General features: G+C 47.8%; 1 protein-coding gene across 8 annotated transcripts in view; it reads right to left on the reverse strand.

Moving 5' to 3' along the window:
* Nucleotides 1-22,423, reverse strand: part of CABIN1 (calcineurin binding protein 1) — a 1,271,888-nt gene that overhangs the window by 1,076,957 nt on the left and 172,508 nt on the right. For all 8 annotated transcript variants that reach the window (XM_078667788.1, XM_078667793.1, XM_078667787.1 and 5 more), the window contains one exon: nt 19,670-19,850. In XM_078667788.1, the coding sequence (XP_078523914.1) occupies nt 19,670-19,850 (181 nt within the window). The remainder of the gene's footprint in view (nt 1-19,669; nt 19,851-22,423) is intronic.

The raw sequence follows: 22,423 nt of genomic DNA on the forward strand, positions 1-22,423 counted from the left end.
GCGCTAAGGAATTGTATGCTCTGACTGTCAACGTCGACATAGTGGAAAAACGTTGGTCGATGTTGTCCAGCCTCCTATCCTCCTTCTCAGGAGGTGCTGCTAGCGGAGCGAATGGGTTCTTTGATCTTCGTTGAGCCGCCTGGGCAATCACTGAATCAGGTCTGGGGTGACCTATGAGACCGGTAGGCATGTCGTCAGGGGCTTTATATTTTTTGTTGAGCCTTGGTGAGACTGGAGGAACTGTGGCTAGGTTTCTCATTATCTTACTGCCCTGGTCCCTTATATAATTAATAATGGCCATAGACCTGACTGATTTTTTAAAAGGTTCCTTGAAATCGTAAAGGAAATAGTCGTGTGGTGAGAAGGCACTGGAAGCTGGAAACGTCTGGCTCCTCTCTCCAAGAGATTATGAAATCCTCCAATATCCTCTGGAGGAGAGTCTACTTGAGGCGGAGATGGTGATGCTGGTGGAGGGATTATGTAATCATCCCATTCGCCTGGACCGGATTGTATGTCTTGTCTTGAATTTCCCCTTCTTGTTGTTGTCCTTCGTCTTTATCTGTAGATGGAAGCTGCTGAACAGGCATTCGAGACATAGGAAGGGGTGGAGGTTGACTTTGCACGACAGGAGGTGGAGAAAGCGCTGGAGCAGGAGATGGTGCGGATGAAGGAGACTTTTTTTTGTAGTCAGCCAGCATGAATTGTAAATCAGTTATCAGAGCGGAAGGAAGACAAACCACCTCTGGCTGCAGTTGCTTTTGACATCATTGGTCAAAGTAGTACGGATGTTGGTCATACAACTGGTCATCATCATCGGAGTCTTCTTGGTATTTAACATTCAAATCTGAAGGACTTTGTGCAGCCCCAAACAAGCTGTCTTCAACCGAGTCATCACCGTCATCCAAAAGAGGAGTTGGCAATAAGGCTTGAACCCAAAGAGGGTGTCAGTCTCTCTTTTTAAAAATGTTGCTGTGAAATTAGTTTTCCTGCTCTGGATTTTGGAGACATCGACGAGGTCGTCGTCAGTACACATACCGTCGTCGGACATTGGAATTGATGTCCGAGACGTAAAGGACAATACCGTCGTCGCCGATGCATCTTTCATCGCCGAGGGTCGTCGACGCAGGCAACACCATCAATCAATCAATCAATCATATCATTTGTAAAGCGCACTACTCACCCGTGAGGGTCTCAAGGCGCTGGGGTGGGGAATGCTACTACTGCTCCAAAAGCCAGGTCTTGAGGAGTTTTCTGAAGGTTAGCAGGTCTTGGGTCTGCCGTAGGTGGATAGGGAGGGTGTTCCAGGTCTTGGCGGCGAGGTGGGAGAACAATCTGCCGCCTGAGGTCGCTCTTCGGAAGCGGGGGACTGTAGCGAGGGCGAGGTCGGCGGAGAGAAGCTAGCGGGTAGGGGAGTAGAAACTGAGTCGTCTGTTGAGGTACGTTGGTCCAGTGTTGTGAAGTGCCTTGTGTGCGTGGGTGAGGAGCTTGGAAGGTTATCCTCTTGTTGACCAGGAGCCAGTGCAGGTCTCTCAGTTGGGGTGTGATGTGGCTGCGGCGAGGTATGTCGAGGATCAGGCGTGCAGAGGCATTCTGGATGCGTTGGAGCCGTCTCAGGAGTTTGGCCGAGTCTCCTACGTAGAGGGCGTTTCCATAGGCCAACCTGCTGCTGACAAGGGCCTGGGTGACTGTTCTTCTCGTTTCAGTGCGGATCCACTTGTAGATCCTACGGAGCATGCGGAGGGTGTTGAAGCAGGAGGAGGAGACGGCGTTGACCTGTTTAATCAAGGAGAGGGTGGAGTCGAGGATGACCCCTAGGTTGCGTGCGTGGTCGTGGGTGTTGGAGCGGTTCCCAGTGTGGTCGGCCACCAGGAGTCGTCCCAGGCCAAAGGGTTGGATCCGAGGATGAGGACCTCCGTCTTGTCCGAGTTCAGCTTCAGTCGGCTGTTCCTCATCCATTCAGCAATGGCCTTTATTCCTTCGTGAAGGTTGGTTTTGGCGGTCTGGGGGTCCTTGGTGAGGGAGAGTACCAGCTGGGTGTCATCGGCGTAGGAGAGAATGTTGAGATTGCGCCCACGGGCGACGTGGGCGAGCGGTGCCATGTAGATGTTAAACAGGGTTGGGCTGAGGGATGAGCCCTGGGGTACGCCGCAGATGATCTCGGTGGCTTCGGGGCGGAAGGGGGGAAGGCGGACGCTCTGTGTTCTGCCGGAGAGGAAGGAGGTGGTCCATTCCAGGGCCTTCTCTTGGATCCCAACATTGTGGAGGCGTGTTCGTAGTGTGTGGTGACAGACCGTGTCGAAGGCGGCTGACAGTTCCAGGAGGATGAGGGCCGCCGTTTCTCCGCTGTCCTGCAGGGACTTGATGTCATCGGTGGCGGCGATGAGGGCAGTCTCGGTGCTGTGGTTGCTGCGGAACCTGGACTGTGAAGGGTCCAGGATGTTGTTCTCCTCGAGGTAGCGGGTCATTTGTTCATTGACGGTCTTCTCGATGACCTTTGCCGCGAACGGGAGCAGGGAGATGGGCCGGAATTTCTTGAGGTCCTTGGGGTCCGCCTTGGGTTTCTTGAGTAAGGTGTTGATCTCTGCGTGCTTCCAGCTCTCCGGGAAGGTTGCTGTCTCGAAGGAGGTGTTGATGACTTTACAGAGATGGGGTGCGATTGATGTGCTGGCTTTGTTGAAGATGTGGTGTGGGCATGGATCGGACGGAGATCCGGAGTGGATGGTGTTCATGATCTTGATGGTGTCATTGTTGTTGATGTTGGTCCAGTAGAGCAGGCGGTTGGTGCGGATGGTGGTCGTGGGGGCGGAGGTCTCAGTGGTTGTCGGGGCGGTGGTGGCATTGAAAATGTCGTGGATGTCTGTGATCTTGCGGTGGAAGAAGGTGCCAGCGAGTTGCACAGGTCTTGCGAGGGTGGGACTTCGCTGGTGTTGGAGCTGGGGTTGGAGAGTTCCTTCACGATGTTGAAGATCTCTTTGCTGTTGTGCGCGTTGTTGTCTAGGCGGTCTTTGAAGGAGGCCCTTTTGGCGGATCTGATGAGGTGATGGTGTCTGCGGGTAGCATTCTTGTGGGCGGCGTGGCTGTCCAGTGTTCGTTCACTGAGCCAGATCTTCTCCAGCTTTCGGCAGGTTTGCTTGGAGGCCCGGAGGTCTTCAGTGAACCAGCTGGCTTTCTTGTTGGTATGATTGTTGGAGGGTTTCTTGATCGGGGCGAGGGTGTTGGCGCAGTCATTGATCCACTGTCTAAGGTTGCGGGTGGCAGTGTCGGGGTCGGTATGGTCAGCGGGTGGGCGCTGGGCGAGGGTGGTGGTTAGCTGGTCGTCGGTGACTTTGCTCCAGCAGCGGTGAGGCATCTGTTGGGTGCGGTGGTGCGTGGTGGGTTTCTTGAAGGATAAGTGGATGCAGCGGTGGTCGGTCCAGTGGAGTTCGTGGTATGGTTGAAGGAGACGTGGGGGCTTGCGGAGAAGATGGGGTCAAGCGTGTGACCGGCGGAGTGGGTGGGTGCTGTGATGAGTTGTCGGAGTCCGAGGTTGGCTAGGTTGTCGATTAGGATGGTGGAGTTGGTGTCATCATTGTTCTCGAGGTGGAAGTTCAGGTCCCCGAGGAGGATGTAGTCCGTGGAGGCAAGGGTGTGTGTGCTGACCAAGTCGGCGATGGAGTCGCTGAACTGTGATCGGTGTCCAGGCGGTCTGTAGATGAGGGTTCCTCTGAGGGTGGTGTTGGGGTCGGTGTGGATCTGGAAGTGCAGGTGTTCGGCGGTGCTGAGGGTGTCGTCGGTGTTGGTCGAGACTCTGGGAGTGTTCCTGTGGACGATGGCGATTCCTCCTCCTGCTCTGTTGGTGCGGTCCTTGCGGGTGATCTTGTAGCCTTCCGGAAAAGCTATGGCTATGTCGGGGGCCGAGGCGTGGTTCAGCCATGTCTCCGTCAGGAAGGCGACGTCTGGGGAGGTTGAGTCAAGTAGGTCCCAGAGTTCAACGGCATGTTTTCGGGCGGAGGGGGTTTGAGAAGGATGCTTCTGAGGTTGTTGGGTTCTTCCCTGGTTGGCAGCATGGTGGGGCGGATGCTGGGAAGCTGCAGATCCAGCAGGTAAAAGCTCTGTGGGTGCGCTTCAGGGCAGCCATGAAGCAGGTGTGTGATCGTCCGGTGTGGAGTGCGTGGAGGGTTCTGGCATCGTAGCGCTGTCGGGTGTCGTTGCGTTCGTGGTATCCAGGGGTCCTGGCGCTGGGCGCGGTACAGGCAAGGACGGGCACAGACGTGCTTGCCGCTGCTCGGCCGTGTATCGGCTTCCATATGAGGGGATGTGGGAGGGAGGAGCAGCTGGGAGGCGGGAGCGGGGCGGCGAATGGGATTGCAGGTGGGCAGGGCAGCAGGGACGCAGCGGCGGGAAAAACGGGCGGGGGCCACGGGAGAACTGGGCACAGGAAGGAAAAACAAGTTTAGGCAAGAAAACAAGTACAGGCACAGAGGAATAAAAACAAGTCTGGGCAAGAAAGCAAGTACGTGCCTAGGCGAATAAAAACAAGTCTGGGCAAGATAGCAAGTTCGGCACAGAGGAAAAATACAAAATGTGGCAAAAACAATACAGGCAGAGCGGTGCAGCAGCGTGGGGCGCGACCTGCCTGCGAGCAGGGTCATAGGTCGCTGTCATCAATGAAGCACTTATTGTCATCTTCGTCATCGGGATGGTTGTCACCAGAATCTTTGTCAACGACGACGACGACTTCCTGATTATTGTCGAGGACAAAAGAGCTAGAGTTGTCGACGATGACATTGGCACCGATGAAACTGAAACTGAAACTGTGGCGACAGTTGTCATCGACGAAGTTACTCTGACAACAGTCAGTGGAGGTCTTGTCGTCGACGTTGGTACTTCAGTCGACGAGCTGTCCGTCGGCGCGGCTGTGGAAGGCATTTTAAAAGCATGTTGCACAGGAGGAGTATGGAGGTCCGAAGCCGATTTCTGAAAGGATTGTTTGACAGAAATCAATCTCTGGTGGGAAGGGGACTCCCTGGAAGGCGGACCTTGTTTTTTAGTAGCCTCTGAAGACTTTTCGTGCGTCTTCTTTGGAGGTTGCTGCGAGGAGTGACCTGGAGAGACGTCCAGTGATCTTTTTTGGGGTGTCTTTGAGAAGTATCTTGAAGAACCTTCACCCTCCTCAGAAGATACAGGGTCCTCCCTGTCTTTAAGCCTCTGCAGCCATGATAACAGCCTCCCCTCACGGTCCTTTAAAGTCTTTGAAGAAAAAGTGTGACATACCTTGCAATCCTATGGTTTGTGATCAGGATAAAGGCAGTATTTATGAGGGTCATCGATGTGCAGTGTTTTCTTTCTGCAGGTACCGCAGGGCCTGAAAAGGCCTTTTTTAGGTGCATCAGACATGAAGAGATCAGTGAAATTCACTCAGCCAAAGGAATAATAAGGAGTAGTTTCTTACCTGTAACTCCAGTTCTGTAGTAGGGGTATCTTTGTTATAGTCATAATCTAGTGAATAGTCCCGCCCATGTGCGGGGACCCCGGAGCAATCAAAATAATCTCTTAAACTGTCCCTATGTGCAGTCCTGCATAGACACTTAAGAGAGAATTTAAAGACAAATAATGCAGCCTATACTCAACAGGCTACACTGTCCAATACTTCAACTAGATATTCCACCAAAATTAAATTCAGCACAGCCTGCAAAGTTCTTCTCATAGAAAAACTTCCCCTTTCACCAAGAAAGCCTCTGGAAGATAGAGCGGAAGGGGTGGACAGACAAGCCCCATAGGCTGCCATTATGTGGCTCAAAAAGGGATACTGTGCCTTTAAGGAAGCTTTCTAGAAACTCTCAGTATCCCAGAATGCACAGCAGGTCCCCTCCACTTTTAGTTCTTTTTGGAGGCGTATAAAGCTAGACCTGTAGCATTCAGTACATGATCATCTTTCTCCACCGGGGAGGAGGGTGGGCATTTAGGACTATAACAGAGATACCCCTACTACAGAACTGGAGTTACAGGTAAGAAACTACTCCTTCTGTAGTAGGGGATCTCTGTGTATAGTCATAATCTAGTGAATAGAATGGCAAGCCCATCCCCAACACCAAAGCGATGGTGGAGAAGAATAAATACAACACCACTACTGTGCAAACAGATTTCGCAGAGAAGCTTGCCCAACCTGAGCATCTGCCTTGGCATCAGAGTCCAGACAGTAATGCTTAGCAAAGGTATGGAACGACTTCCAAGTGGCAGCCCTGCAGATCTCTGCAATGGGAATATTACAGAGCAAAGCTTTTGTGGCCGCTTTGCCCCTGGTGGAATGAGCCTTAGGCGTACCCCCTAAGGTCTTATTAGCCTTTTGATAACACAATTGCATACAAGACACAATCCACCTCGAGATGGACTGTTTAGAGGTAGCAAGACCAGTCCTGACTGACCCATAGTTGATAAACAATTGGTCTGACCTACGAATATCGTTGGTTTTATCCAGATAAAATGTCAACACCCTTCTGACATCCAGGAATGAAGAGATCTTTCCGCTGGATTTGAGGAATTCTGAAAAAATTTAGGCAACGTTATAGTCAACCTTAGCAGCATGAAATACAGTATAAGGTTCTTGGCAACACCATGCCTGAATTTCACTCACCCTGCGGGCCGATTTAATGGCCACGACGAAAGCCGCCTTCCAGGACAGGTGCTGAAGCGAAGCCTTATGAACAGGTTCAAAAGGTTCCTTCATCAATCTGGACAGCAACACATTCAATTCCCATGAAGGCGAAGGAAGACAAACAGGAGGAAACACTTTCTTCAAGCCTTCCAAAAAATCCTTTATCACAGGAATTTGGAAAAAGGAAGTCTGTGAAGGGCATTTCCTGTAGGCAGTCAGCGCAGCTAGATGGACCTTAATGAAATGGAAGTTGAGGCCAGACTGCGCCGAATGCAAAAGATATGGAAGGATGACATCTTCCTTACATGTCGTCGGATCATAGTTCTCAGACTTGCACCAGATCCAGAATCTCTTCACTTGTAAGCATAAGAAATCCTAGTGGAAGGTCTCTTAGCCTCCCCTTCAGTATGTCCATACAATCCGCAGGGAGATTCAAATGGCCATACTGCACTATCTCAGGAGCCATGCCGCCAAACTCAAAGACGAGAGGTTGGGGTGCACCATCGGTCTCCCGAACTTTGTGTGAAGGTCCGGCCGGCACGGCAGCCGTATGTGAGAAAGAAGAGACCGGTGAAGCAGGTCCGTGAACCACCACTGTCTGGGCCATTCCGGGGCAATTAGGATCATCCGCGCCCTGGACTGGGACAGTTTGATGAGCACCACTGGAATCAGGGGAATGGGTGGAAAAGCGTACAGAAAGCTGTTCGACCAGTTGATCCATAGCGCATTCCCCAGCGTCCCCTGCTGGTAACACCTGGACGTGAAGTCTCGGCGAACAGATCCACGTCTGGAGTGCCCCACCTGGCGAAGACGTCTCTGAGTACTTCATTGTTTATGACCCATTCGTGGTTTTCCTGAATCAGTCTGCTCAGCGCGTCCGCCTGAACATTTTGCACACCTGGCAGATGGGTAGCCGTTATAGTCAGTCCTCTGGCCAGCAGCCAGTGCCAGATCGCCTGCGCCAGAGTGCGCGATCTCGAACTCCCCTGCTTGTTGAGGTAATACATTGTGGTCGTATTGTCCGTCTGTACAAGCAGAGAGTTGGTCTGGAAGGACGGGTGAAAAGCCTTCAGTGCCAAGTGAACCGCTCTGAGTTCCAGGAAATTGATATGATACATGGACTCTGTCGGGGACCACGTTCCTTGTATCTGTAACTCTCCGGAATTCGCTCCCAAGCCGTGGAGAGAAGCATCCGTCACGATGGTCCGAGTGGGAATGTCCTATTGGAAGGGAACCCCTTTGAGGAGGTTCTTCACTGAACACCACCATTTCAGAGACTGTAGAGCATGCAGAGACAGTCGTATCTTGTCGTCCCAGTTTACTCGCCTCTGGTCCCACTGCTCCTCCAGACACTCCTGCAGCGGTCTCATGTGCAGCCGTGCGTGTGGCGTGAGCAAGATACAGGAGGCCATCGACCCCAGTAGAGAAGACACTGTCCTCGCTGTTGTAGATGGAACGGTCATAAGAGCCTGAGCCTTCCGAAGGAGTGATAAACGCCTCTCCTCCGAAGGAGACACGCTTGCAGACAGCATATTGATGGAGGCTCCCAAGTACTGGAGGCACTGGACCGGAGTCAGGACAGACTTGGACATGTTGATGTGCAACCCCAGCTTGTTCAGGAGATCGGACGTCTTCTGGAAGTGCGATTGAGCTTCTGCGAAGGAGGATGCCTTGATCAACCAATCGTACAAGTACGGGTAGACAAACATCTTTTTCTTTCTCAGGTGTGCCGCTACCACTGCCATGCATTTTGAAAAGGTCCTGGGCGCAGACTTCAGCCCGAACGGTAGTACTGTGTAGTGATAATGATTGGCGCCGACTTGGAATCGCAGGAACTTCCGGTGTTTCTGTGCAATGGACACATGGAAGTATGCATCCTGTAGGTCAATCGCGCACAGCCAGTCTCCCCCTTTGCAGTTGAGGGTAAATCTGGTGCAAAGACGGCATGCAAAACTTTTCCCTGCAAATCCATTTGCCGCAAATCCAGAAAGGGCCTGAACTCGTTCTTGTCTTTCTTGTGTACCAGAAAGAACCGTGAGTAAAGACCTCTTCCCCTTTGAGACAGAGGGACGTTTTCTAACGCCCTTTTGCTTAACAGGGTATTGGCCTCCGCCTGGAGCTCGCGCAGCTGAAACTGCGAGCAAACCGGTGGAATTGCTGGAGGCGGGCTGATGAACCGAAGACTGTATCCATTGCAAACAATATTCAGCACCCACTTGTCCGGAGTAATTTTTCTCCACTCTGCCAGGTAGTATTGGACACTTCCCCCCCCACCGGAGTGGGTAACGGAGGACGGGGAAGTAACAGCTCAGGGCCTAGACCCGGCCGGGCCTTTGGTCGCGGTGGCAGATTGCTGCCCACCCCGGCCTTTCTGACGTTTTTGGAAGGGCCTCCTCTGGAACTGCTGTTGTTGTTGCTGTCCAGTTTGCTGGCCTCGCCCCCTGCTGTGCACCCCGTACCGTCTCTGGAACGGGCGGTAGGTCTTCTTTTGTTCCTTGGGCTTCTCCAACCCGACAGCCGTCAGGGTTTCAGCCTCAGCCTACATCCGGGCCATCTCATAGTCAGCGTGCTTTCCAAAGAGGGTCTCGCCCAAAAAGGGTAAGTTGGTCACCCTCTGTTGGGCCTCAAGTTTCAAGGACGTAAGCCGCAACCAGGCATGACTTCTCGGGTTGACTCCATGGCAGTACCCGTGGGCTGCCAGGAGCGATGATCAGTTGATTAGAGACCAGCAGCCCCCCTTCGTTCAGGATCTCCATGAAATCCTCCCTCCTCTCCTTGGGAAGGAGGTCCGCGAAATGTTGGAGGGACTCCCACAGAGCCCGATCGTACCTCCCCAACAACGCCGAGGCACTCGCGGCCTTCATGGAGGTGGCGGACGTCCCGCAGATCTTCCTGCCTGCCGAATCCATCCAGCGGCTCTCCTTGTCTGGAGGCACTGTAGATGACGGGGTGGTGGCATGTTGTTTCCATGCCGCCGTCACTATCACCGAATCCGGTGCTGGATCCACCCTGAGAAATGCTGGGTCCGAGTCAGGAGCCCTGTACTTCTTTTGGAGCCTGGAGGGGGCTGATTTCGTAGTCGCAGGAGTGAGGAATAACTCCATGGCGGGCTCCTCCAATCCCGGGACCAACGGCAACAGAGGTCGAGACAATTGCTTCTTATGAAGGGTCTCAAAAATGACTGAGGTCGTCGGCGTGGGCACAGTAAGCGTTATGCCCAGCTTGTTCGCCCCTCTCAGCAGTACATCCTGGAAGGATATAATGTCGTCCACAGGCGACACCCTCATCCGAGGGGACCCCGACAGGGTAGGCGAGTAGTCCCTGGCGCTGGACGAATCCGTACGAGATCTGGACCTGCCCCTCCTGTGGCGCCGTCTAGATCTAGTAGACTCCTGGATCTACCTCTCCGTCCGGAGCGGGATCTAGACCTCCTCGGTCTTGGATGTTCTGCAGGTCTCAGCGGCGGAAGTTGTGGCGGCCGGACCGGAAGCCTCGGAAGAAGAGGCCCTGTAGGCGGAGTCGGAAAGCGCGGCAACGAGGTCGACCTCGGTGGAACAGACGGCCGCCCCTGAGGTGGCGGAAGTGGAGTCGGTGGAAGCCCACGCGGTGGCGGAGGAGGATGATGATGAGGAGGAGGTGGCTGCGGCGGAGGTGGCGTCGGAATCCGAGGGGGCGGATCCTTTGGCAACGGAGGCGGTGGTGAAGCCGACCTCGGTTTAGAGGACGAGTATACCACAGAGTACACAGAGCCCGGAGACTTCTCTCTCCTCTTCTATTTAGCCTGACCCGACTGGGGAGACAGAGGGACAGTGCCCCCTGTCGGTGAACAACGTCGCCGCCGTGCCCCCAATGATTTGGAGGAGCTTCTGGCGTCAGAACGTCTCCTGGAGGATGAAGCCTTCCTCTTAGGTGCAGATCGCCTCTTCGGTGTCGACGAACGCCTCCTCGACGCCGACGAACGGCGTCTCAACGTCGATTATCTATGTCTCGACGCCGGACTTCTCCTTCTCGACGTCGAAGATCATCGTGACCTCGACGCTCCTCGTCTCGAAGTCTATGATCTTCTCAACGTCGATGATCTCCTCTTCAACGGCGAGCGCCGGCGCCGTCGTGACTTCTCTCGACGTCGATGACTCGACGATGAAAATGAATCTGTACCCGATGTCGACCTCGATGGAGGTCTCTACATCAGTCCCCTCAACGTCAAACGTCGACGCCGCTTCGACTGGGGAGACGGGGAACAGACCGTGGTCATTCCTCTCGACGCAGACGTCGAGGCCGTCGACTGAGACCGGTGGCGTTTTCTGGCCTTCTTCTCACTGGAGAGCCCCCCAGAGGCCTCAGCTCGGGCAGATGAAGCAGATCCAGCATGCCCAGACCCACCTTGACCTTGATGCTTTCTTTGCTCCAGTCCTTGGAGCCTGATCTTCGGTCAGTCCTTCAGGGTCCTGGAGGTGACAGTCTGGCAGATCTCACACTCCTCAGGAACATGTGCAGAAGGGAGACAAAGGATACACACCGTGTGTGGATCGGACTTGGCCTTCTTCCTAGAGCACTCAGGGCATTTATCAAATAAGGCAGGCATATTTGATAAATGAGGGCTCAGAATTACCAGAAAAACACCAGCAATTAAAGAAGGCTCAAAAACACGTCGAGTGAACACACTCTAACACTTTAAAAGTGCAAAAAAGTTGAAATAAACCCTAATAAGGGAGAGCTCAATGCCCCAGGGTCCTGCTAGCAGGAGCCGGAAAAAAGAACTGAAAGTGGAAGGAACCCGCTGTGCATTCTGGGATACTGAGAATTTCTAGAAAGTTTCCTTAAAGGCACAGTATCCCTTTTTGAGCCACATAATGGCAGCCTATGAGGCTTGTCTGTCCACCCCTTCCTCTCTATCTTCCAGAGGCTTTCTTGGTGACAGGGGATGTTTTTCTATGAGAAGAACTTGGCAGGCTGTGCTTAATTTAATTTTGGTGGAATATCTAGTTGAAGTACTGGACAGTGAAGCCTGTTAAGTATAGGCTGCATTATTTGTCTTTAAATTCGCTCTTAAGTGTCTATGCAGGACTGAACATAGAGACAGCTTAAGAGATTATGCTCCGGGGTCCCCGCACATGGGCGGGACTATTCACTAGATTATGACTATACACATAGATCCCCTACTACAGAAATGAAAAATACCTTGAATCCAAGAGAAAATCTGAAGACAAGGGAAATTAGAAGTTAAGGTGAGACAACTGAGCAGAACTCAGTGTAGACTCCCTTAGCACAACGTGAGGTAGAAAATCTGAGGGACTCGAGCTCCTTCCTGGAAGGTTCTAGAACATAGGTGTTCAAACTGTGGGGCGCGCCCCCCTGTGGGGTCGCAGCATCCCCTCAGGGATGGCGTGCACTCCACCCCACCACTTCATCTTCCATTGTTGCATCCAAGCGCCAGTCGTGTGTCTCAGCCATAGTCAGAGTGGAGATGCAGGGGCGCTAAGAGGTGAAAAAAACAACAAAGCCTTATTAACACGTGCATGGTCTTTAAAGACCTGTTAAGTACTCAGGAGTAGCTGGCAGCTCAAAACTGTCTGTGTATGCGCCCTGGAAGCTGTCTCAGCCTGGGCTGACACGCGACGACGGGGGTGGGGAAGACTGGTGGGGGCTGAGGGGGGGGGGGTCTTTGCAACTGCAATTTGTCAAGAGTATGCCTTTGCTCCGATTATCTCTTATCTCTGATCCACACTTTGGGGACCCTCCTGCACCCAGAGGGTGTGTCCGTACTGAGACACTTTGCAAGTCCAAACCGGTCAGACAGGAGGTCCTGTATTTTTTTAAGGCATTTGACATGGCTGCCGCCACCGATTCACATACTGTCAGTTCTAACATGATGATAAAATCTGTGTCCATAACATCTCACGGTTGTGTACTGCCTCACGTACCCATGCTCTTCAGCCATGTCTGTGTGGAGGTGAGTGACAAAGGGGGACTAAGGATTATCAGTGTTCGGCAAAGCAATCAGATCCCATGGCCCTAGCTGCTGTTGAAACTTGCAGGGAGGGCAGAGATTGAAATGGGACAGCCCACAGGAGCGCTCCTCCATACATGCGACGTCTAAAACCGGAAGCGTGGCCTTCTGCTGCAACAAGTGCCGAGGCTTAGCACCTGTCACAGCATCAATGTAGCAAACTACAGTCGCACCCACACTGGCTCCACATCAAAAGCGGCTGCTGCACAGTGCCCAGAATGAGATGCCATGATTTTATTCCAGAATCAAAGATAAATATTACTACATCACTGAAACTTTAAACCAAGAACACAAGGAATGGCACTTATGTCTGCTAACACACGCAGCAAAGAAAGAGGACTAGCGAAAGACGACAATGCCCCCATCAGCTTCTTTATGGATGCTCATTTGCTTACTTTGATCACGTTTGTTGTAACTATCACACTGGAATACTGGGTATTGTAGTTTTTACTTGGGACTGTGAATTCCAAGAAAGTAAAGTCAAATCTGAGCCTGTATCAAAGTCATAGAAACTTAAGGAAAGGCTTTCTGATTGGGAGGGGGGGTGTGGGAAGGGGGGGTGGGGGGTTGCCGGAAACTTCCTGAGCCCTATGGGCGTTACGCGCCTGTTAAAGACCATGTGTATATTTACATACCTTTGTAAACCGATTACACAGGCTGTTTGTTTTCTGATTACAGTACCCCATGGGACCTCACTCTGCCTATTCCTTGCATTTGGATTGTACTGCCTTAGTGTGAGAATGCATTTTATGAATAGGAATATAAAGTAGGGTTCCCAGAAGAAAAATGCCAGCCATGTGTTGTTTAAAGAGCCTGCAAAGGCTGTATGTATTCATTTGTAATGTGACTTTTCAATCTTTGTTCCCTTTAATTATCAGTCATGGATCATTCAGGCAGCCATAGAACACACATAAAAATTATTTCTATTTATTTTTGCTGTTCCAAGTATGCACAGCCAAGTGCTGAAAATAGGCTTTAGGTCACTGTTTATTTTTTTACCATCTGAGGCATCAATATAAAGAGCTGGCTACCCTAATCGCAAGACTGGAAGTTTGTTGCAGGATAAGCACGATATTTATTTCCTACACCCTCGATCCCTAGATCCTGAATAAGGCCATAAAAGCAATAGTTTAACTCATATCTCAAATCTTATGTCAAGCCTCAATAACATGCTGAGTAACTTCAACTGTGTCTGGTAATGCACCCTGCATTTAGACAACTCACTCCTCATTCTCGCCCTTCTCTATCACACTCACTCTGCACTCACAGGGATCACAATGTAATCACACTGATCACCATGCACTCATACCACCCGCTCACCCTGCACTCACAGTGACCACACTGCACTTATGCCACTCACCATGAACTCACACCGTTCTCCCTTCACTTATTTGCGGTCACATGAGCACACCGCACACTCTGCACTCTCAGTGATCACTCTGCACTCACAATGCTCTTGCGCTGTTCACCCTGTACCTCACCCTGCAGTCACACAAGTTCACCCTGTACCTGACCCCGCAGTCACACAAGCACACTACTCACCCTGCTCATGTGACACTTCACTCACCTGTCCTTCTCAGGTGTGCGATCAATGTTAGGGCCAGCCATGGCTGGGAGTCTTAGTCCCTCACCCCCCCGAAAGTTCGGGTCTAGTTGCACCCCATGTTGCTTCCCACGTCGGAAGTACGTTTCACTTCAAGGAATTTACAATGGTTGTATCCTTCCTGAAGATTCCATTCTCTGGCAAGTAAGAGTGAAGTGCTTTTTGTAATATTTTTAAAAGCCTCGTTCCTTTCCCCTTCATCCCACTACTAGTGGGAACGTTGAATGTTTCAAGGAGGCGCGGATTTGGCATTGATGCTGACTTTGGTTCTGGGCACCACGGTTCGAGTCCTGGTATCGGCTCAACATCATGTGATCCTGGGCAGAATCACTTAATTTACCAGTGACTTACGAAAAATGAATTTGACCTTAATTAAAGTCACTGGTGCTTGTATGACATGTTGCAATCCCTAGAGCGGAGTCCACAAGCCTGATATAATAAATATTATGAAGTATGCCTACCATCTGTGCTCACTTCTTTCGTAGACCACATTAAAAAAGTATTGGCAGCTCTTCTTTATAAGCCAACTATGCCAACAAATTGACTCTTGATGCTGCTGGAGAATAAAGATGTATATATCCTCTTGAATCACTTATATCACATGTGTAAGATGTAAATGTCCCATGGCCTTCTTGGAAATCTGTGGCTGGCCGCCTACTGACATGGCAACAACTGGCCATACTCCACATAATCATGGATTTTTCAATCGTGTCAGAAAGCATGTTTCGTGGAACCCCTTTTTCTAATGTCTTGTTTAGGGGCAAGAATGTGGTGCAACAGCCAGAACTGATGACTGTAGAGCTGGGGAACCAGGTTCAATTCTTGGTGTCTGCTCAAAATCCTGTGATTCTGGGCAAATCACTTAATCTCCCTGTGCTTACAAAAAATTAATGTGTGCTTGTGTAATGTAAAAGATGCTCCGGTAAGCGCTCCAATACCTTTGGGTCATGTTCGCACTATATAAAACTGCAAAAAATACATTACAAAATGTTGTGAGCACTCTCGTTTCCAGGTACTGCTCAAGACTGGAAGTGGAGCACAACCAAAGGATGGCAGAAGCAAGATTCCATCCACACATTGACTGTCTCTGTGGAGAAAAACAGGCACACCCCACACGTGTTTTGGGAGGGTGTTTGCTAATCTATCCTAAATTTTGTGTTGTATGTGAAAAATAAAGCATCAATGTAATTCTTTGTGCTAATTTTTTCTTGGAGACTTTTCATTCGAACTTTAGAATAAGCACAAGCACTAAAAAAGCTTCACTTTTCTAAATACTCTTAATTTATTTAATATTATTTGCCCTATACGACCTGGGCTCTGCAGGAGGGAAGGGCCATCAATGATGCAGAGTACCAGCTTCCAGAACTTTTATGTCAGGTGGTGGTGATGGTGGGGGGGCTCGACATGTACAAAGTTTTAGATGGAGGGACTCAGCTGACAAAAGTTTGAAGACCTCTGTTCCAGAGGGTAGTGTCAGCGGATTGGTTGTTCTCTTAAGTGTGGTCCTTTTTTATATAAGGACTTAGATATGTTACTAAATATGAGGCCTTAGGCCGTGTTTTAACTTCTATGTCTAATATAACATTGCCTTTATAAATGTACCAGGGACTCCCATCTCGACGGCGGGGAAAGATTCAAGCATGTGAATCTATGAAAGATACCCTAATACTGGATAAATGCAAATTATTCCAATTTTTGGAGGAATAACATTCAGGTTTTTTTTGTGCTTAGTGCTGCAAAATCTGCAATCTACGGTAAAGCTTGCACTGTTTTCCCCTGTTAATTTCCAGAATTTTTGCCCTGCTGAAATGTAACGAATGTTGAGGTATTTAGTGCACCAAGTAATTACCAGGTGCAGTAAATATCACACAACACGGAATTGATGTTTGATGTTTGATGTTTGGGGGGTTTTATATAGCGCTCTGTCACTCCAGGGAGCATCCTGGCGCTTTTGACCTCATAGCTGATAATTTATCTGAGTACAAGTTGTTATATGACGTTAGACCAGAGTTTTGCACTTTGATTCTGACAGACCGTAGATCCAGGTTTTTAGAGATTTTTTGAAGATCTGTTCTGATGTAGTTAATCGGAGGTGCGTTGGAAGTGTGTTCCAGGCTTTAGCTCCAAGAACTGCCAGTGATTTTCCGCCCTTAGTGGCAAGTCTAAACTTGTGGACAGTCATCAGATTGGCCGTGGCTGACCCAAGTACTCTAGTAGGATGATATCTGTGAAATATGTTGGACAGATATTTTGGGCCACGATTGTGAAAACATCTAAATGTGATCACAAGGATTTTGAATAATATACACTTCTGGATGGGAAGCCAATGCAATTTGTCCAGGGCAGCTGACGCTGACGATTTTCTTGGCCACCTTAAAACCAGCCGCGCCGCCGCATTTTGAACCATCTGTAATTTATGCAGGGTGGATTTTGCCACCCCTGCATACAGACTATTACAGTAGTCAATCCTTGATGTAATTAAGGCGATTGCTACTGTTCGGCGGGCAGACAGCGGCAGGTAATCAAAGAATTTGCGTAGGCCTTTTATGATATTATAACAGACATCCGCTACTTCTTTAGATTGTTGTTTGAAGGAAAGCATGTTGTCAAATTTTATGCCCAGGTTACGAGTTGCATTGATGGTATTTGGGGGAGCTTCCTCATCAGATGGCCAGCAGGTGTGTGGAGAAAAGAGATTGTTTTTCCCAAATGGTAGGATCTCTGTTTTAGCAGAGTTGCATTTATCGTGCATCCAGTTGAAGGTCGCAGTCAGACACTCTGTTAGAACCCGTTCGGCCTTATCTGTATCATCCTCTAGGATAAGGACCAGTTGAGTGTCGTCGGCGTATGCAACCGTATTAACAATATAGGAGGCAATTAAATTGATCAGGGGTGCCATATATAGATTGAATAAAGTAGGGCTCAAACTAGAGCCCTGAGGCACCCCTGAACCAATCTCCTTCTCCTCTGAATAATATTGTCCTAACCTGATTATTTGTTTTCTGTGTGACAGAAAATTTGTGAACCAGTTCAACACGGTGCCCCCTATGCCAGCTTCAGCTAGGCGATGTAATAGAATGGCATGGGACACCGTGTCGAAGGCTGCCGATAGATCAAGGAGGATCAGAACAGCTTTACTCCCCTGATCTAGTGCAGCTCTTATGGTTTCTGTTGTGGATAGTAGTGCTGATTCTGTATAATGGTTTGCTCTAAAACCTGCCTGGTTGGGGTGTAGGATGTTATTAACCTCCAAAAATGTTGATAGCTGTTTGTTAACCAGGATTTCAGCACATTTGCAGAGTGCAGGGAGTTGAGAAATAGGTCGCAGGTTGGTGAGGACAGTGGGATCACGTAAAATCTTTTTTTGCAATGGTTTTACAATCGCAGTTTTCCATGTACTGGGGACTTCTCCAGATTGGAGTGAGGCATTAATAATATTGTTAATCATAGGATTTACCTCTTCTCTGATCGCATGAACCAATGTAGGGGGACATGGGTCAAGTGGCGATCCTGATTTAATTTTTGACATAGTTTGTAGAGTGTCTGCCTGATCAATCATGGCAAAAGTATTCCAACTGGTTGTCCCGGGATTAATTCCTTGTACACTGTTTTCATTGTTTAGAGGGATGACTGGGAAGTTTTTCGTAATGTTAACGATCTTTTGTTCAAAATAATTTGCAATCTCATTGCAAAAAATCTGTGATGGTGGTATATCCTGAGATAGGATTTTTGGATTTCGAAAACTGGTAACAATACGAAAGATTTCCTTTTGATCATTCTGCGAGGCTTCTATCCTATTTGTAAAGTAATTTGTTTTAGTGCGTTTAATAAGTGCGTGATAGTTCCGTCTTGCTATTTTAAAGTTAGCCTGGTCATCATCATCATAGTGCTTACGCCATTTACGTTCAAGTCTACGAACTATTTGTAGTGAGTCTTTTAGTTCCTTCGTAAACCAGGGAGCTGAGATTTTCCCTTGTTTAAATGTAGATTTTTTGGGAATTCCAAACACTTCGCAAACAGAAGCTTGAGCAACGGTTGGAGGGCCTTTGTCTCAAGCCACTTTTTTTTCTACCTGGTCTGAACACAGATTGAAATTCCTCTGAAATAAGTGCTGGAAGATATTCAATGCAAGTATGTCAAAGGCAAGCATATCTGTGCCTGTAAAAAGCTCATACACACCCAACCATGCTGTTGATTCTCATTCGCTTACATCCTAAGATGTTAATCATCAAACTTACTCAGATAAGCAGCTACAAGAGAACTATTTTCACCTAAATATACACTAAATAGTATTTCCCAAAACAACCTGTGCAAGTTTAAGTTGTTTCACCTGATCCCCCTTGCTTAGATGGAGTGATATGAGCTACAACCCAAGGCCAGATCCAGCTCTCTAATATTAAACGTAGAGCTCGGACTGAATGTGGGGCTGCTTAAAGTAACATCGGGCACAAAGAATAAGATCTTAATGAATAAGTTAATCCCCAAAAATAAGCATGGGATATGTTCCCATATAGAAACCTGTCTCACAGAAGACTGCAGTCCGCTAACAGAGCAACAGGTCTCCACAGATTACAAAATCCTTAGATGTGACTGTAAAGACAAGTGTGGTAGTGAAGTTGTAGCCATTTTTCACAGCTCTATACATTTTAAAAGTAAAAGCTGTATTCAATATGCAGTGGCTCTTCACCATAAACGTTAATCGGTTTCCACTCGTGCAGTATAATTCACAGCTAGTTAATGTCTACTAGACTTAGCATGAATGTGCTCCCTGGGAGAGTGGACTGTGCTTTACAAATGAACAATTAACATAATATAACATGCCAAGTAAGGGGGGGTTTAAAGGTTAAGGATTCTAAACAAGCAACCCAATAATGGACAATATATATTTTAAAACACCAAAGAAAATGCATGAAGTACAGAGGTATATGGTGCCAGGCCAAGGAAAGAGAGCATCACCAGAAAAAAGACAAAGCGAAAAAGGCATAAGAACTAAGGGTAAAACATTCAATAACAAAAAAAAAAAGACATTCATTAATATCAGGATGTATAAAAAGTCCCATTAAGATTGAAGAGCTGTCAAAGCAGTACTTGCCTCACTAAGAAACAACAAACATTTTATTGGAGATGTTCCTGCCTTTTAGTTTAAGCGTTACAGTTTCTGCTTTGTGATGTCCCTCATGCCGACAATGCTGGGGAGTTTTGTTTTTAAAGGATTATGCATTTCAAACTTGCTTGCTTTCTTGTCATATAATGTGTGTGGTGTTGCTGGCACCAGAGCTGAAGTCAGATTAATATCTTCCTTTCTCCTCATCGCTCCTGTATTTGATTGATTATTTGGGATAAAACGGTCAGGTTTTATCCTATCAAAAACTCTTGTCTTTGCAGCGGTTATGCATTCAAGTTCTAGGGAGAGGTTACTCACTTGTGTAGTCACTCAGTGTGTAAAGGACTGTGATGAGGTGATCCAAGCAAGGCCAGTGATCTGAATTGCATCTTAAGCCTTCCTCAAAAGCGTGACGTGCCAAAGGGATCCGGACCAGCCGCAAAGCAACACGTCCAATCTTGTACCAGATGTTGACGTCAGTGGAGTCCAGCATCACTGCCTGAAAAACAAAAAACATTTTATAAAACATCATATTTACAGAAGGACATCATATGGCTGAAACAGTTGCTTTACAGTGTCTAATATGTAACTAACCTACCTGCAGCCCGGTCATCATTGCAAAGGCGCAGACTGTTCACAAAATTGGAATATTTCCACATGAACCAGTCTTTCACTCGTCCTGCTACAGAATCTACAGAATTTACAGTGTAGGTAATAATTTGAAAAGTTGTATCTGATTCCAGTCCTGTGTATATGGTGAATCTAACTTTCTGTTTGCAAAAGAGAACGTAGATTGGACTCTTCACAACTAATTTCAAGAATATGTGAATAAAGTATTTCCCACTCCACTGCAAATGAAAACTCACCCACCCCATCAATATGATACTAGGGAAATTCACAGATATTGAGAATAGATAAGGGAAGGCATGGTGTTGTAATTCTGAACCTGCTTATTAAGTAAACAGGTTCCAGAAAGGAATGGTATGCCTTTGTGATTCTTCCCTTGGCAGTTGCTTGGTAGCTGGCGAGGGGAAAGATCACGTCTTTGCCAGTGCTTAATCAAAAGAAGCTGAAATCGTGACCGAGTCTTGGTGGTCACAACAACATTATTTTGGCGACGAACGCCAGCCATCTGTAGTGACACTGGTACCACAGCATGGCGTGAAGGTGACAGACAGTTACAGAAGCATTGGTAACTGATCTGTTGGTGGCGCTGAATGGCACAGGGCGGCAGTGTGAGACGAGACGGCACGGACCCACAGGATATGTAGAGGCTTCACTTCTCAGCAGAACTGTGACGGCAAGGTATTGTGTGCTGCCAGCATTAATTCGTAAATCTAGTCGGAGGAGTACGTTAGTGTACTCTGACCTTTACCGGTCTCCCGACGTCTTACTGTGTGTACGTGCGCCTGTGTTGAAGGCGGTGGTTGCCAAGTACACTGTTGTTTTATGCCACCAGTAGGGTAAGCAGGATCAGCTCACCTTACTGCTGCTTATATGTTATGTTAGTTTATTTTTATATAGCGCTAAATCACCGACAGGTCTCTAAGCGCTGTTAGAGAGCAAAAGGTCAGGCCCTTTGGCTTTCGCAACAATGGCAGCAGAAGGAGGGGATGGTTAAACAATATTCAAGTTAATAAAAAAGATTTTCCCAGTTTGAAGCAATTAATAACTGCCTATCATGTAGGTAGATAGTAACACAACATCATACAGAAGCAAACCTCTAAAGTCTTGTACCTTTTTTTTGGTCAATATCGCCTAGAAAAACATGACTGTCCACTATAAAGTTAAAAAAGTTTCGTGCACATTTATTACATTAATACATGTTTGTTCAATATATCAGATATATACAGGCATAGTATGCTACATAACAATAATCACAATATAATAAAAACAATTTTACTAAGATCAGCTAAAAACAAGTGTCGACGCAGCGTTTCGGTTGACTTGAAGATAAAACACCTTCTTCAGGACAGGTTCTAAATGTTAAAAAACACAAAATTACAAATCCGTACTACACTATGACAGTCTGTTTTCTTAACAATTTCTATATTCATAACAATTTCTATATTCAAGTGCAATAAGATCTTTTACACACATTACAAACATACAAAGGTACTACAGGTCGAGGTTGCTTATTCAATACATCATCGTACTATCAACTAAAACATTTACTGTGTTTCCATTTATTGGGAAACCAGGAGTCCCAGATAACAACTGTTTAAAAGGATCATCTATCAACTACCCCATATACATTCATCGAGATAGAGATCTATCATACCTTTAGCATCAGTTCATGGGTATCTTATGATCTCATACTCGTAGTTTGTGAGATCACTGAGGGCCAGTTAAGATAATCCGGCTCCTATATAGAATAGTCACGTATGGTTGACCTAAAGGTGAGATTTAAAATCAAATTTAAAATCTTCCACTTATTTATCCATTTTCTAGCATGCCCTTCATTATGTCCTTATGTGTTATATTACCTTTATATCTTGTTATCAAGAATCTTCACAAAAAAGAGGGGTTATCCACTTTTTAAGTTCGGGATATTTGTCCTCAAACCTATAAGAATATACCTCACAATTAGATCACTCTTATATGTAAAGCAATATTATCGCAAGTAATAACGGTTTGTGGCTGCCTACTCACCTAGGAAGCAGGTGACAAGACACGGATGGTATCTATCTCAGACAGTCTTAGTCCTGTTCGGAAATCTGTGTCCTCGACGTATGGTGGATGTCCTCCCAATGTACGTCGTGTATTATAATTGTAGTCTCTAAATGGGAAGTTGTATTTTATTAAAAACGATCTCAACTTACACTCAACTTCAACATGACCCAAGTGCGATTGGGCACTCGGACATGCACTTATTTATATATCATAATCAGGGAAGTTGTATTTTATTAAAAACTATCTCAACTTACACTCGACTTCAACATGGCCCAAGTGTGATTGGGCACTCGGACCTGCACTTATTTATCCGAGATTAGAACTAAAGTTGAGTGATAAAGTTAATTGTGTTCACACTAATTTAAAAAAAACGCTAAACCCTCCGATATGTTAAGCATG

This window comes from Lissotriton helveticus, chromosome 11, assembly GCF_964261635.1.
Source record: "Lissotriton helveticus chromosome 11, aLisHel1.1, whole genome shotgun sequence".
NCBI classification, from domain to species: domain Eukaryota; kingdom Metazoa; phylum Chordata; class Amphibia; order Caudata; family Salamandridae; genus Lissotriton; species Lissotriton helveticus.